Genomic DNA, 16483 nt, shown 5'->3' with positions numbered 1-16483 from the left:
TTTTGCTGGCCAGCCTCAATATTACCTGCACCAATCTAGGCTCTGGTAGGATGGATAAGTATTTTTGTACTCAGTCAGGCTTTACATAAACAGGATGAACACACAAAATCATATCTGCATAGAACACTAACACGCATACAGACTTCTATACTCATAGATCCTTAAGTATGTTTAACTATTAATAGGTCATTTATTCGAAAGAAGGATATGAGTGAGGGAGAGATGACAAATCTTGTTTGTCTGCAGTCTGTGTCCTATGTCTCAGGCTCTGCCCAAACTCTTTGCCTTTACAAATGTCTGCTTGTGTCTGTGTATGTGCGGATGGATATGTGTGTGTGTGCGCGCGCGCGCCTGTATACCTGTCCTTTTTTGCCCCTAAGGTAAGTCTTTCCGCTCCCGGGATTGGAATGACTCCTTACCCTCTCCCTTAAAACCCACATCCTTTTGTCTTTCCCTCTCCTTCCCTCTTTCCTGATGAAGCAACCGTTGGTTGTGAAAGGTTGAATTTTGTGTGTATGTTTGTGTTTGTTTGTGTGTCTATTGACCTGCCAGCACTTTCGTTTGGTAAGTCACATCATCTTTGTTTTTAGATGTATATCTCATTATCCTTTGAAATGATATTATTTGTCAGCCAATCAGGTCTTACTCTGTTAATCACACTCCACAGCAGTGTTCGGTTTCCAGAAAATATGTTAACTGACATTTCTCATCAGTACTTAGTGCCAAACTGCCAACTATTCTCTTGTTAAAAATATATATAAATCTACATAACATAATTATATTGTGAATATTCAGTGTACAGAATTCTCTTGTAAAAGCTGAAGAGAATCACAATTTTTTTTCATTTACTTGTAGCTGGGGTAGCACTATCATAATTCCTAACAGTGTATTTAGCTTGTCTTTTACAAATAATAAGTCTCTCCATTCTAAACTGGAAATATTTCTATTGGACCACTACCTACTTATACCGTTTATACACCTAAAGTGGCCAGGTTAGCAAGGTAACAATTAATCTGCTATCATCACAAGACATTTTTTCACGGCCCTCTCTACACCTCACTGACCAGAAAGACACTTCTCAAATTTTCCAAATGCTCGAATTTCATCAGCTGTTTCCATGTATCTGTAACCCCTGCTCCAGTTGTTTTCGCTTCATCAACTGGTAAGAGAAAACTTGCATTCTTTCTTAACACACATGCACACGCACACACAAAACATAAAGGAATTAACCTAATGGGATGAAAATCAGTATACGTGATCTACATGCACAGACAAACTAATGAATACAATTTCAGAAAAACTAGATGATTTAATCAAGAGAAAGACCTTCACAAATTGAGCAAGGCAGTAACCCACTAGTCCACCTCTTATGCACTCAGTTATTTGGCTTGGCTTAATAGAGTTGTTGGATGTCCTCCTGAGGGATATCCTGCCACATTCTGTCCAACTGGGATGTCAGATCATCAAAGTCCCAAGATGGTTAGAGGACCTTGTCCGTAATGCTCCACATGTTCTCAATTGGGGAAAGATCCAGTGAACTTGCTGGTCAAGGTAGGGTTTGGCAAGAACGAAGACAAACAGGAGGAAATCTTGCTGGGTGCACGCAGGCATTATTTAGCTGAAATATAAGCCCAGAATTGGTTGCCATTAAGGACAACAAATATCATCAATGTACCACTGTGTGCTAAGGGTGCTGTGAATGATGACCAAAGGGGTCCTGCTGTGAAAAGAAATGGCATCCCAGACCATCACTCCTGGATGATGGGACCTACGGCAGCGGGTGACAGCCAGGTATAACACCGATGTCCAGACTGTCCCCAGACACACCTACACTGGTCATCAAAGCTTAATTTGATGCAGGACTCTTTCTACTCCAGTCAATGATATTCCAGCCCTGAAAATCCGGCTGGTGACACTGCAGACAACAGCAGGAGTGATGATCTGGGTTGCCATTTCTTTTTACAGCAGAGCCCCTTAGGTTGTCATCTGCGGCACGCTTCAGCAAAGTGATACATCAATGGTTTTCTGTGTACCATTTTCTTGTTCTTCATAGTAAACCATCCTGGGCTTACATTTCAGCAAGATAATATACGCCTGCGCGCATGACAAGAGTTCCTAATGCTTGTCCTCATATTTGCTACAACCTACCTTGGCCTTCAAGTTCACCGCATCTCTCCCCAACTGAGAACATTTGGAGCATTATGCGTAGGGCCCTCCAACCATCTGAGGATTTTGATGACCTGAGATGCCAACTGGGCAGAATTTGGCATGATATCCCTCAGGCAGACATCCAACAATACTATCAATCAATGCCAAGCTGAATAATGGCTTGCATGAAGGCCAGAGTGGACTAACTCATTACTGACTCCTTAGTTAGTAGACCTCTTTCGCTTGAATGAATAATCCAATTTTTCTGAAAATGCAATGATTAGTTTGTCTGTATCTCCCCCCCCCCCCCCCCCCCCCCGCCCCTGTGTGTGTGTGTGTGTGTGTGTGTGTGTGTGTGTGTGTTTGCTATGCTTCAAAACAATAGTGTCACTCCCATGCAAATACATTTGACAGCCATTTTGCAGTGTCTATCCACTATGATAATACAGATTTGTTTTAGTTACCGATCCAAGCAGATGCCAGTATGCTTCATCACACGAAGCAGAAAATCCTGCTCACAACCACTTCTCATGCCACTGGGAGAGCCAAGTGAGCAAAGTACACTCTAAAAAGGGTTCATCATATTTGTAACACATAACAGGCAAAATCAAACTCTAAAAGCAGCAATCTTTTAAATCTGGAACAGTTCCAATGAAAATACTGCAAATATCTTATGTACACAAAAATCAATTTTTTTAAGGAGTAAAAGAATATTAACGTCTTTATTCTTCCTGGTAACTTGTAAGTCCACAGTTCAGCAGTGGCCTCACTGAAGAAACTGTATCACCATAAACCCTTAAACCAAATAAGAATTTTAATATGGGCACTTGAACCCTCATACAAATTTCATATCATCTCAGCAGTCAGCATCAACTATTTGGTGATGAGGATGAAGATGTGAAGAACAAATGGAAAAAATTCAAAGGCATTGTTCAATATGCCCTAGACAAGTATGTTCTAAGTAAGGTTTTAAGGGATGGGAAAGATACACCATGGTTTAATAGCCGTGTTAGAAAAGTGCTAGGTAAACAAAGAGCACTTCATCTCAGATTCAAGAGAAGTAAAAACCCAGCTGGCAAACAAAAGTTGAACGAAGCGAAACTGAACATAAGGAGAGCAATGAGAGAAGCATTCAATGATTTCAAAAGTTAGACGTTGTCAACCGACCCGAGTAAAAACCCTTAGAGATTTTGGTCGTATGTAAAATCAGTAAATGTGTCAAAATCATCTATGGCAGATATTGAGAAAACTGATCGCGGAATCGTAAAGCATCTACAATTGCTTAGTAGTGGAAAGACTTCAGGACCAGATGAGATACCTATAAGATTCTATAAAGATTGTGCGAAATAACTTGCTCCCCTTCTAGCAGTAATTTATCGTAATCGCTTGAACAATGAAAGGTACCAAACAACTGGAAAAAAGCGCAGGTCATTCCCGTTTTTAAGAAAGGCCATAAGACAGATACACACAATTATAGACCTGTATCGTTGATGTAAATATGTTGTAGAATTATGGAACATCTTCTATGCTCAAGAATTATGACGTTCTTGGAAAATGAACAGCTCCTCTATAAAATTCAACACGGATTCCGCAAACAGAGATCCTGTGAAACTCAGCTTGCTTTGTTCCTCCATGAGATCCACAGCGCAGTGGACAATGACGCTCAGGCTGATGCCATGTTCCTCGACTTCAGTAAGGCATTTGACAGCGTCCCGCATTGCCACTTAAAGAAAAAAAAATACGAGCTTACAGATTCAAGACTTTCTTGCAGATAGAACTCAACACATCGCTCTGAACGGAACTAAATTGACAGAGGCAAATGTAATATCCGGAGTACCTCAGGGAAGTGTGATAGGACCGTTGCTGTCTTTTTATTCCTCCATCATATTTACTGTAAGAGAAAACTGTGGTTTCCAGCACTTAAATTAAATTTGTCCTTTTGAGTTGCTGCATCTAGATAGTGCTAATCACTGTTTCACCATCCATCATATTTATAATATCTCTCAATTTTATTCTACCTATTCAGGAATTTTTGACATACATCTATAATAACAGTTTTTCTCTGTATAAAATGAGTCACATACCTTTGAAGATCATTATGCTTTTGCAATATTTTGATAAGTGAAGGCATAAATTTTGGCAAAAATGCAATAGCATTTGCACGAAGAGTACTGCACAGTTCAGCAAGGCAGAGAAGAACAGTTGCTAAAAGATTTCCTAGTGGTAAATCTGATTTGACAAGTTGTGTAATTACATCCAGCATCTGTAAACATAAAAAAGAGTGTCAAATTACACATGTGAGAAAACTGGTAATATGACAAATAAAATACCTACCACTTGCTGGGAATAAAATTATAAATAAAATTTAAAAAAACAAATACTGCACTCAGTCAACTATTCTGGAAATTATGTATGCTACTCTGCTCAAATATTTCATGATCTCTTCTAACACACATCTATAAATGTTATAGATGTTATCGTCTGTAATAGGAGAATAACAAATACCCCGTATTTGTTCTCATATGTCGTGACTGAGTCAAGACATTTGGCACGCAATGGAAATTTATTTTGTGACCAAATTACAGTGTTTAATAACGCAAACCTACAATTGTGATTGTGAAAATACAATCAACAATGCAAATATGATTTGTTGGACGAAAACTGTGAAAACAAATGCTCCACACACACATTTAACAGCATCCCACCACTAAACCAATGCATCATATGCATGACAAAAGCATGAAAGCAGTCTGATAATAAACAGTACAAATTCTGAACCAGTAATGGTACAGTAAGATCCTTAAATAATATGTTGAAAAGAAAGTCGTTCAGTTTAAATAATTCCCTTATTTAAAGATGTTGCCTTTAAGTATACGTACGATAGAGGTAAGGAAGACGTGAGGGGACATCACATTTCTAGGAAGAATCATACAAATAGTTTCACAGTAGAACCAGCATCAAAGCCTATTTCTACATTCATGACTGAAGAAGATACCCAGGAAGAATCACACGTTGCTGCTGCAGAACCAACAACAGTTTATAAAGCTGTCAAATATCATCAATCCTTCAATTCTCTTCACTGTACCGTAAAACTGAATGCTGCAATGTATCCTGACTCCAAAGTCACCACAAAGCAGCTTACAGTCAGGACAAAAGCTACTGCAATTGCTAAAAATATTCTCGGACCACACTCTGTGCCAAAATGCATGAAACGATTGCAAGAAGTTTCATTTTACGGCATAAACACCACCACATCAAACAAAAAAGTTGAAAAGATGTTTCCTTTAGTTGATCAATATTTTACTGAAACTGACAGAATCCAACAGAAGCTGTTGCAGTTTGATTCATTGGATAACGAAACACTGGAGACAACTGCTATGTTTTGTCTAGGTACTTTAAGACAACTGGAAATTCCATTACATAAATTAATTGCTTTTTACGGACACACTTCGGAGGGCTTCACTGAGGCAGCCAGTGAAGCAGTTTCACCAAATTAATGAAGAAATAGAAACAAATGTCAAAGGAACTGGATGCCCTGCCCATATTCTCCACAATACTATATCAAGCGCTACTGGTGTCTGAACTGTCAACACTTAACTAATCATCATGAAAAGTATTTCATTATTTTTTTCAATATACATGGTAAGGACAGACAAACTGAAAGAGTTCTGCTTACATGCTGATGTCAGTCATCAGACACTTCTACCTCACTTGAAAACAAGATGAACCTCATTAATGCCCATATTTGAGAGAATTCTTAGGCTTTGTACTCCATTAAATCAATTTTTTATGCTGAAGAAAGGCCACCTAAAATAATTTCACATTTTTTCAGTAGTCCAGTCAGAGAAATTTACTTCACATTTCTGCAGTCACAGTTGGCTCTGTTTGAAAAAAATATAAAAAGTGTGGAGAAGAATAAAGTCTCAATAATTGAAATTAGAAATATATTAATCAACACTCAAAGATGTCTGAAAGACCGCCAATTTTATTGGCATGCAAACCAAGATGAATTTGAACAAATTAAAAAATGACAACACTAACCAAAAAATAATTAGGTTTTTCTATACCATAGCATTTGATTAGAATATAATAGAGGGAAACATTCCACATGGGAAAAATATATCTAAAAAGAAAGATGATGAGACTTACCAAACAAAAGCGCTGGCAGGTCGATAGACACACAAACAAACACAAACATACACACAAAATTCTAGCTTTCGCAACCAATGGTTGCCTCGTCAGGAAAGAGGGAAGGAGAAGGAAAGACAAAAGGACATGGGTTTTAAGGGAGAGGGTAAGGAGTCATTCCAATCCCGGGAGCGGAAAGACTTACCTTAGGGGGAAAAAATGACAGGTATACACTCGCACACACACACATATCCATCCACACATACACAGACACAAGCAGACATTAGCACTTGAAATGTCTGCTTGTGTCTGTGTATGTGTGGATGGATATGTGTGTGTGTGCGAGTGTATACCTGTCCTTTTTTCCCCCTAAGGTAAGTCTTTCCGCTCCCGGGATTGGAATGACTCCTTACCCTCTCCCTTAAAACCCATATCCTTTTGTCTTTCCTTCTCCTTCCCTCTTTCCTGACGAGGCAACCGTTGGTTGCGAAAGCTAGAATTTTGTGTGTATGTTTGTGTTTGTTTGTGTGTCTATCGACCTGCCAGCGCTTTTGTTTGGTAAGTCTCATCATCTTTCTTTTTAGATATAGCATTTGATTATTTAGAGAAATGGGCTATGTCGTTTAATAAATATCAAATATTTGATTGGATGATGCTATCTGAAATCCCAGATTTGGTAGTGACTGAAAACACTATTATACACCTGACTAAAAATGTTGTGCAGATTTCAGGCAAAAATTGTTTTCAGAAATACACTAGTGATCAAAAGTATCCGGGCACCCCCAAAAACATACATTTTTCATATTAGGTGCATTGTGCTGCCACCTACTGCCAGGTAATCCATATCAGCAGCCTCAGTAGTCATTATGCATCATGAGAGAACAGAATGGGCGCTCCATGGAACTCACGGACTTCAAACGTGGTCATGTGATTGGGTGTCACTTGTGTCATACCTGTACGCAAGATTTCCACACTCCTAAAAATCCCTAGTTTTCCGATGTAATAATGAAGTGGGAACATGAAGGGACATGTACAGCACAAAAGAGTACAGGCCGAACTCGTCTGTTGACTGACACAGACCGCAGACAGTTAAAGAGGGTCGTAATGAGTAACAGGCAGACACTCATCCAGACCATCGCACAGGAATTCCAAACTGCACCAGGATCCACTGCAAGTACTATGACAAGTTAGACAGGAGGTGAAAAAACTTGGATTTCATGGTCGAGCAGCTGCTCATAAGCTACACATTGTACCACTAAATACCAAACGACACCTCGCTTTGTTTAAGGAGCGTAAACACTGGACGACTGAGCGTAAACACTGGACGACTGAACAATGGAAAAGCATTGTGTGGAGTGACGAATCATGGTATGCAATGTGGTGATCCGTTGGCAGGGTGTGGGTCTGGCAAGTGCCCAGTGAACGTCATCTGCCAGTGTGTGTAGTGCCAACAGTAAAATTCAAAGGCGGTGGTGTTATGGTACTTCCCACTGTTGAAGAACAATTCTGGAATGGCAATTGCACCCTTCAACATGATTGAGTACTTGTTCATAATGCACAGCCTGTGGCGGAGTGGTTACACGACAATAACATCCCTGTAATGGACTGGTCTGCACAGAGTCCTGACATGAATCCTATAGAACACCTTTGGGATGTTTTGGAACGCCGACTTCGTGCCAGGTCTCACCAACCGATATCGATACCTCTCCTCAGTGCAGCACTCCATGAAGAATTGGTTGCCATTCCCCAAGAATGCCTTCCAGCACCTGACTGAACGTATGCCTGTGATAGTGGAAGCTGACATCAAGGCTAAGGATGGGCCAACACCATACTGAATTCTAGCGTTACCCATGGAGGGCACAGCAAACTTGTAAGTCATTTTCAGCCAGGTGTCTGGATACTTTCGATCACATAGTATATATATGTACCTGAAGAGGTTTTTAGGAATTAATTGTGGCCCCGAAGAATGGAAGTCTAAACACTCTGTGGAAGAAAGGTGGATTTACTTTTTTAAGGAAACCAAAATTCCTAAACACAAGTGCCAACTGCTAAAATTATGCATGTGTTTGTTTTCTATTCTTGCACACAGCACCACCGTGGAAAGAGTATTTTCACTGATGTCAGCCAAGTGGACTGATGAAAGAAATCAACTGAGGCCAGGGACAGTGTAATCAATCTTACAGTGCCAGTTCAACTACAAGCTGACTTGCAGAGAGTTTTATAAATACATAAAAGGGAAGAAAGACTTGCTGAAAAAGGCAAAATCTTCTGAAAAATATGGTGTACCAAATACTTCTGCCGCAACACGTTCCAGCAAGATATGGCAACTCTACCCAGGGGACATCTGTAACACGCACATGCTACAATCTGTTTCTGCAAAATGTTTTGTGCCCAAAAATTCGTCAAAGAAGGCCTGACATGTTTGCAACTAATATCCTCATTTTGCATGGTAATGCCGTACCAGTGAGAGAAACACTGGGAAAATATGGATGGGAAATACTTTTGCACTCACCATGCAGATATAATACAAGCCCAACAGACTTTGATTTGTTTTCCAAATTGAAAGAGCAACACCATGTTTTGATACAACTGATGAAGGTATCAGTGAGGTGATCCGAGTAATCAAACAGACCGACAATGAAGGTGTCCTATCCAGAATACATAAGTTGCCAAAACATTGGGAACCATTCACAAGCAATAATGAAAATTATACTGAAGGCCTGTAGAGTATTTTGTAACATCAATTATTTTGTTCAGTTCTATCTTACGATGTGCAGAACTTTTGAAATGATCCTAGTACATATAAAACACACATATTACAGCTGCTGTTATCAAGCACAACCATATGAAAAGGATTTACAATGTATACTAAAAATGATCACATTGCTGCCATTTAGATTTGTGGAAGTCAGATATTACATACCAATAACATATGACACACATTATATATTCATCAAAAGGCACACTATTAAGAAATGGCAAGACAGCACTCTTTTGCATCTCAATGAAAATTAAGGAAGTCAACAGCAATAGATACAGACACCCAAAGATCCATGTTCAAGCTGCACTTAAAATAAAATAAAAGTAAAAGTAAAAAATGAACCTTAATGGATCAGGTAAGAGGAACAAAAATTAATAAGAGGCCGATAAATCTGCATTCCAGACGTTCTGACAAGTCAAAATTCTGCTACCAACTGTGCTAAATGTATTACAGGCGACTGGCAAATGATGACACCATTACATTGTCCTACGCTCTGAGATTCGAAAGCACTCAGATCTAAGTCTAGACTGTTGTGAGCACAGCTCTGCCAAGGCTTAACACTATTCACCACACTATTTGGGGCCCTGACAGACTAGTGTACCACAAATAGGGTAATTAGGAAGGCTGCCGCCACATGCCATCTGGGATGTTGAAAGTCCAGTGCAGTAACAAAATATTAGGAGTACTGGACTAAAGGGTCTGAGGCACGACCTGAGCTTATCCAGCAACTCCAGTGGCCATGCTATGGCACATGTACTTGCAGAAACCAAATTCGTTCTACTGCTTTTTACTGCAGAACCCAAGTTTCTAAAATAGGTTGATGAGGTCAAAAGAGGGATTAAATTAGATTAAATGGATGTGATCAGGCTGATACCAGGCGAGGGAGGAAAAAAAGGGCCATACAGAATTAAAATCTGGTTGTGTGTTTTATTCAAGAAGAAAAAAGCAGGCAGAAAATTCAAGTTGTAGGATTTATATTAAACAAGAAAATTTAAAACAATCTTACAGATATTGAAGGAATCTCGTGCTTTATAGCTAGACTTATTTTAAAAACAAACAAATATCATCACACGAAGAAAAGTCTATGCAACAATGTACGCAACTCCTGATGAGGTAGAAGACCTGTGCGAAGAGTTACAAAACCAGACAAATAATAGTAAATCCCAATACAAATATGATGTACATTCGTAAGTTAAAATGGGTGATTTCAATGTGACAGTAGAACAAAAACTAAAAAAATTACTCTTCAGTGTGAAGCGACTGGGCTGGTACCAGAAATAACAAAGGCCTTATTTTAGTCAAATGTGCTGAGGAGGACAATATGCTAGAGCTTACACACTTCTTCCCACAGATAGCAAATGAAAAATTAACATGGTATGGACCAAATGGAACTAAAAATGAAACTGAGTCTATTTCATCAAACAATAAAGAAACTGTACAAGCTGTTTTCGTCTTAATACAAAGCTAAAAAGAAAAAGGCTTATCATGCAAGAAGTCAGAAGTGTGGGTTACAAAAATTTATTTTGGTAGTGGGATGTATTCCAGATTAAATTAAGTACCAAGTTCAGTGTTTTTAGATAAAAGATAATTATACTTAAGAAGATGAAACAAGTAGTTATTTAACAAAGAATGAATCAAACAAACCTGAAAATTTCTTTCAGGACGTAAGAAGGTACTGTGGAATTTGGCAAGGGAAGTAAGAGTATGAAGAAAACGAGACAGAAACTTACACTGGGAAGACATCGCATTTCACCCATAATGATGGTACAAGGCCACAGTAATAACAGAAAGGAAATATACATGCATTCACAGTTACGTTAATACCAAACATAATTACACTCCCAAAGAATTACTAGGTAAAGTGTATAAAGACCTTCTAAGTAAGAGGAAAGGAATGGTATCTGAATGTTGAAGGTGTCTTCAAAATAAATGGTTACAGCTGGAGCAAAAGTAACACAGTAGAACTTGCAAAAATATTCACAGAATAAGACCAAAGAAAGAAGACAAGTCTACAAAGGTGGAATAGAGAATAACTGCAGCAACATAAACTATAAGCTTATCAGCCTTAAATAATATCAGTAGAGGAATACAATTCTCCAAAACTGGGGCAATTATGTATTTATAAATTACGAAACAGAACTGTTGGCTAGTACTTATCTTTAAAAAGCAAAATGTTTAATGTTTCCAGACACATACAAAAGTAAAACTGATGACACTCTCTTACATTTTGTAACCTTTAGTTCCTTTCTTGGAGAGAATAGCAGTATAGATTGGGGAAAATAAAAAAGGAAGAGCAGATTGGTCACACTGCAGGATGAGAGGGACCCACCTGTAGTGAGGACATGGATAGACAGACATGAAGCATGGAAGCATTAGAAATTGTAGGTCAGAGATGGTACTCTAGTAAGCATTATGCCATCTTTAGGCCAGAGATGATAAGATCAAGACGGAGGGGGCGAGGGGGGGGGGGAGGGGGGGAGTTGGGGTTAAGGGTTAGCCACTGTCTCACAGTCAGGGATAGTACATATCTGGAGATTGTGATGTCTGCCAGAAACATATTCTGATGATGAGAGTAGGCAGGAGCAGAAAAATCAAAGCATGAAGGCAATACTAACTGCAGACCTGAAAACAATTACAGAGTTAAGAATATCTTCTAGTCGGGAGATACAGAATAATAGAAATGAGAAGGCTAAAAATATAGTGGTCATCGATTAGACCATCAATAACAAAAACAAGAAAAGAGAAGCAGGTAATGCAGCAGGTGGGTGTCCCCAGGTCTCTGCAAGTGACAGGAGCTGTCCCAAGCACAGCTGCGCCACCCCTGATCCACTACAGTCAAGACATTAAAGAGCACATACTATTCAACAGAGCGCTATCACTAAAATGGAAAATAAGGTGCACCAGAGAAAGATGCAAACCACATCTAAAAGCAATTAAAACAGATTAAAAGAGGGATGAAAGGCAGCTGGGCAAATAGATAGTGTTGAGAATCATCCAGACCCAGAATGCAGCAGGTGCTCTGATCTTAACCATCCTGCCTCCACCCCGAAAGTAGTTTAAAACTTTATATCTGAGACTGAAAACCACATTCCAGGCAAAAATCGAGAACCAGTTCAACTGCCTGTGGCTCAGCCGCAAATACTGAAGACCATGTTTAACATGGAGGGCCAGAAGAAGGGGGCATTCCACCCTCGCAACCAAAATGTGAGGCTGGCTCGTTACATAAAATAAAACTATGAGTTAGTCTGGTATAGCTAACGCAGAGAAACCACAGTACTGTGGTTTCCGTCCTTGAGGATCAGGAGGAGGAATTCCATACATCAGTACTCCCCTTAATAGTGCGGAGTTTATCAAAAGAACAATCCATCTCCAAATAATCATGGGCCCTATTTGCACCCACAAATTGGCACCTGGTACCGTCAAAGCCAACAAGTAATTGCTTCTCAAGTCAAGTGGGACCCAGAGAAAGTCAACTGAGCAGGCAGAGCAAATGATGTCAAAGAGGTCATTTATAGCAGATATCACATGGAACAACAGTGATCAGTAGCCCGAGGACTGTTCACTCTGGCAGTGCAAATTAAAATGCAGTCAATAGAGGACTGTTTAATAAAATTTAGGACTTTGTTAATGGCTATCAGCTCCACCATAAAAACACTACATGTTCCCAGCAATGAATGGGAAGATGTAAAAGTATATCCCTCCCTATTCGTGGTTTTAGAGCTGTCAGTGTAAATGACAGCAGCATCCTAATATTCTTGAAGAACTGAACAGGACTGTATGTGGGCTCAGTTGGTGTCACCCTTTCATATGAATCAGTTGCATAACGGTTCGGATTTATGGTGCCAGTTTTATGGCACCAAACTATATGCTTGTTAATACGAAAATAGTGTATGACGCCTGAAGATGGCAATACTGAATTGCCGAAACTGGTAGCATTTGATATATAAAATAAAATAAACCAATCTATAAGGCTGTTGGTAAAGTTTTTTGAATCGAGAAATCCATATCAGCCGATGTCCCCTGGCCATAATGGACCAACAGATACCTTCGGGATTGTCTGCAATTTCCACATTTTCGGCCTGCCGAGCTGCAGGATGAAATTTGACCAAAGCGTAAACATTGGAAACACCTCATGGGTGGTAGGACATATGATTTCATGTCACATCTGAGTGCACAGCTTCAACCTTTTTTGGGAGGAGATTTCCTTTAAAAGTCAAGCTGAATGTGAATGTGTCTGTTCAGCTCGCCTTGTGAGCTCTTAACAGGCACCACACAAAATATAAACCTCACCATTTGAGATACACTCATAGCTCCTTGTCTGCCTGGAGTGCGAGATCTCTGTGAACGATAGCTCCTTCGACTATATTCAATGTTTTACATGTGTCAATAGTCACTGGTCTGTCATGCAGTCATTCACATGGCTCAGGAGCTTGCAACTATGTGTTCCACAAATAACAATGGTTTTGTTGCCACAAAGCCGCTCCATCTGTTCTCTCCATCTGTTCTCTTACATATGAAGTACTGACTAAATTGTTTCACTCCCAGTCGTTTGGCTTGTCCCTCTTCCATTTGAGAATCTAGTGTAGGGAAAACAGTAGGATTGTAACTGTTTGTGTTTGAATACCTAGACCTGCCTTTTGAGACAACTGAATCAGGGCAGCCATTGTGTTGGATCAATTTGATATGTTTCATGTGTGAAATGTTCAACTTGATGTTATCTACTCTGATTAAGAGCTCTCCCCATGGGAACCGCACAGCCACAGCAAATGTCATTTGAAATGGCAGGTGCTGAGAGTGCAGATGCACCAGAAAGATGGGCATCTACTCTTTGGCATGCTTAGGGTGCTAGCAGCTCAAGCATCAGCAACGTAATCAGCGTGTGTGAGAGAGCTGTGCCAAAGGGTATATAAAGACCCCACCATGTTGGATTGGCTACCGCATTGTTTTTTAAGAGAATATATGAGCCTATGCATGTAAAGTGTACAGAGGGTTGTCAGCAAAGAGAGAAGGCACTATTTAAGCCATTCCACCCCTTTGGTCAACACTACAGAAAATATGTTAAAAATGGAGGTCAAAGCCAGAAGCGGACCAAAATTACTTCAGGTGAAGAGTGATGTAAGGACAATGAGTGAACTTGTTGATGATAAAAAAATAAATAAATAATAAAAAAAATCTACAGAAATACCCAGGTCAACATCAAGGACTGCCACCATGAGAAAGATGCATAGTCAGAGATGGGAGATTGCAGCACAATAAAGAAAGTAGAGAAACAATAAAAGTGAAAAATAAAAGGAAAAGAAATTGGAAGACACATAAGTGAATATAGGCAGAAGCAATTCTGTTTATCAATCTATCTTTATTCTCCTCTCTGCTGTTCTCTCTCTCTCTCTCTCTCTCTCTCTCTCTCTCTCTCTCCCACACACACAGACACAGACACACAGACACACACACACACCCACACACACACACACACACACACACACACACACACACACCAATTTGATGTTACCTTCTGACAGTTTATTTCTCAAGTACTGTATTTCCTTATTTTTGTGTTATCTCACTGTTAAGTGTTATGTTAAAAATGAAAACATACCTTATCAGTTACCTGTAATGCATGACATCAAACATCACATATATTACATTACCGAACAAAAAAAAAAATTTACAATGGACTGATTAAAGCCAATTAATTAAAGGAGTAAAGTAGAAATAATTGTGCAACTATGCACTGCTGAAAGTAAGCACTGTCCTGCTTTCAAAGTTTTCTTCCTAGACATTAAACTGTGGACATAAAAGCAGACATTTCAGAATATCACAGGTGTCACACTGCTGGGATGGAAAGTTACCTTTCCAGTAAATTCTCAACAATCTGTATCCCTAAAGGTTATCTTCACTGCTGAGACCTGCCATTGCAAGTACACATAACACACTCTTTGTAGATCAGCATTAACAGAGATCATTATTATCAACCTATAGTTGAAACAACAAACCAGTGCTTCGAACGAAAGCTTACATGGCTCTGGAACCATAGAAGTTGCCAGCTTAGTTTGACAGTGCAATACAGCATATTTCAATGTTTCCTTCACCTTTGCCTGAAGTGTTTGCTTCTCCACAGTTTTTCAAAGGCATGATGGTTTCATCACCACTAAAATTTACGTTTTGCACAGTTACGGATTCATCTCGTGAAGATAACACTATAACATTATACAAAGCTTTTTTTTTCCTTTTCCTCTGCTTTCTTTTTTTCTTATTTCCCTATATCTTTTCTTGGAAGATTTATTATAATGTGAATTTCGTAACTTTGTTTCTTTCTGCAATTCTGTTTCTGTTTACCACATGCAGCTGCTATGCATGGAATTGTTATTTATATTTTTCTAATGTTGTGTGTTTGGACATTCATTAACCTGTTATTTAAAAACTGTTTCCCATGAACATGATAATGTGAAGTTGTAGTTTTGTATGAAATTGTAAATCATACTCTTGTGTAATGCTAAGTGAGATATGTCGAGTTGTAGAAATAGCGAGAAAGAGATGACTGTCGTGCTGTGTGTGTGCGCGCGCGCAAGTGATGTGTCCTTGGTCAAAGTTAAAAAAACGGTTTTATTGGTGACAGGCATTTTGATTTTGATGTACACTGTGGGCAAGGAGATCAATAACCAAATATGTCACATTGCTTCTCATTCTGAACTAATACTTGGCACATTAACCTTAAAGCTATGGTGTGCAGATTGACAAGCAATGTGAAAGCTGCTTGGGAACAGCACAGACTGTGTAGTACATTTGTGGTCTGTCAAATTAAACTAGAAATACGTTAATGGCTTTTCTCTCCATGAACTGATACTCAGAATATTAATTTACAATGTACAATGTGTTGGTCAGCATGAGATTGCCACGAGCACGTAATATGCACTGACACAACAGCACCGACTGTTTGGCGTATATCTCAGATTGTTAATCACATTATAAATGCATCATGATGGATACAGGGATTAGTGACCACAAGGCAGTTGTAGCAAGACTGAATACCATAACATCCAACCCACTAAAAATAAACCCAAAGTATATCTATTCAAAAAAGCAAATAAAAATTCATTAGATGCCTATCTAAGAGACGGTCTCCACTTCTCCCGATCCGACTAGGTAAGCATAGACCAGGTGTGGTTTGAATTGCATCAATGGCAATTGAGAGATGTATACCACATAAATTAACCCATGGTACTGACACCCCCCCCCCTTTCGTACACTAAACGGGTCAGAATACTCTTGCAGAAGCATTAAAAAAAGCATGCCAAATTTAAAACAATGCAAAATCCACAAGATTGGTGAAATTATACAGAAACGTGAAATTCAATGCAAATTTCAATGCGAGATGCTTTCAATGATATCCACATCCAAACTTTGTCTCAAAATCTAGCAGAAAACCCAAAGAGATTCTGGTCATAT

General features: G+C 39.2%; 1 protein-coding gene across 1 annotated transcript in view; it reads right to left on the bottom strand.

Annotated features, from left to right (window-relative positions):
- Nucleotides 1-16483, bottom strand: part of LOC126191010 (HEAT repeat-containing protein 1) — a 283709-nt gene that overhangs the window by 35362 nt on the left and 231864 nt on the right. Inside the window, exon 20 of the mRNA XM_049931695.1 lies at nt 4233-4411. Coding sequence (XP_049787652.1) covers nt 4233-4411 — 179 coding nt within the window. The remainder of the gene's footprint in view (nt 1-4232; nt 4412-16483) is intronic.

This window comes from Schistocerca cancellata, chromosome 6, assembly GCF_023864275.1.
Source record: "Schistocerca cancellata isolate TAMUIC-IGC-003103 chromosome 6, iqSchCanc2.1, whole genome shotgun sequence".
Classification (NCBI taxonomy): domain Eukaryota; kingdom Metazoa; phylum Arthropoda; class Insecta; order Orthoptera; family Acrididae; genus Schistocerca; species Schistocerca cancellata.
Note: the sequence above shows the minus strand (reverse complement) of the source record. Positions and strands in the feature narration are given on the sequence as shown.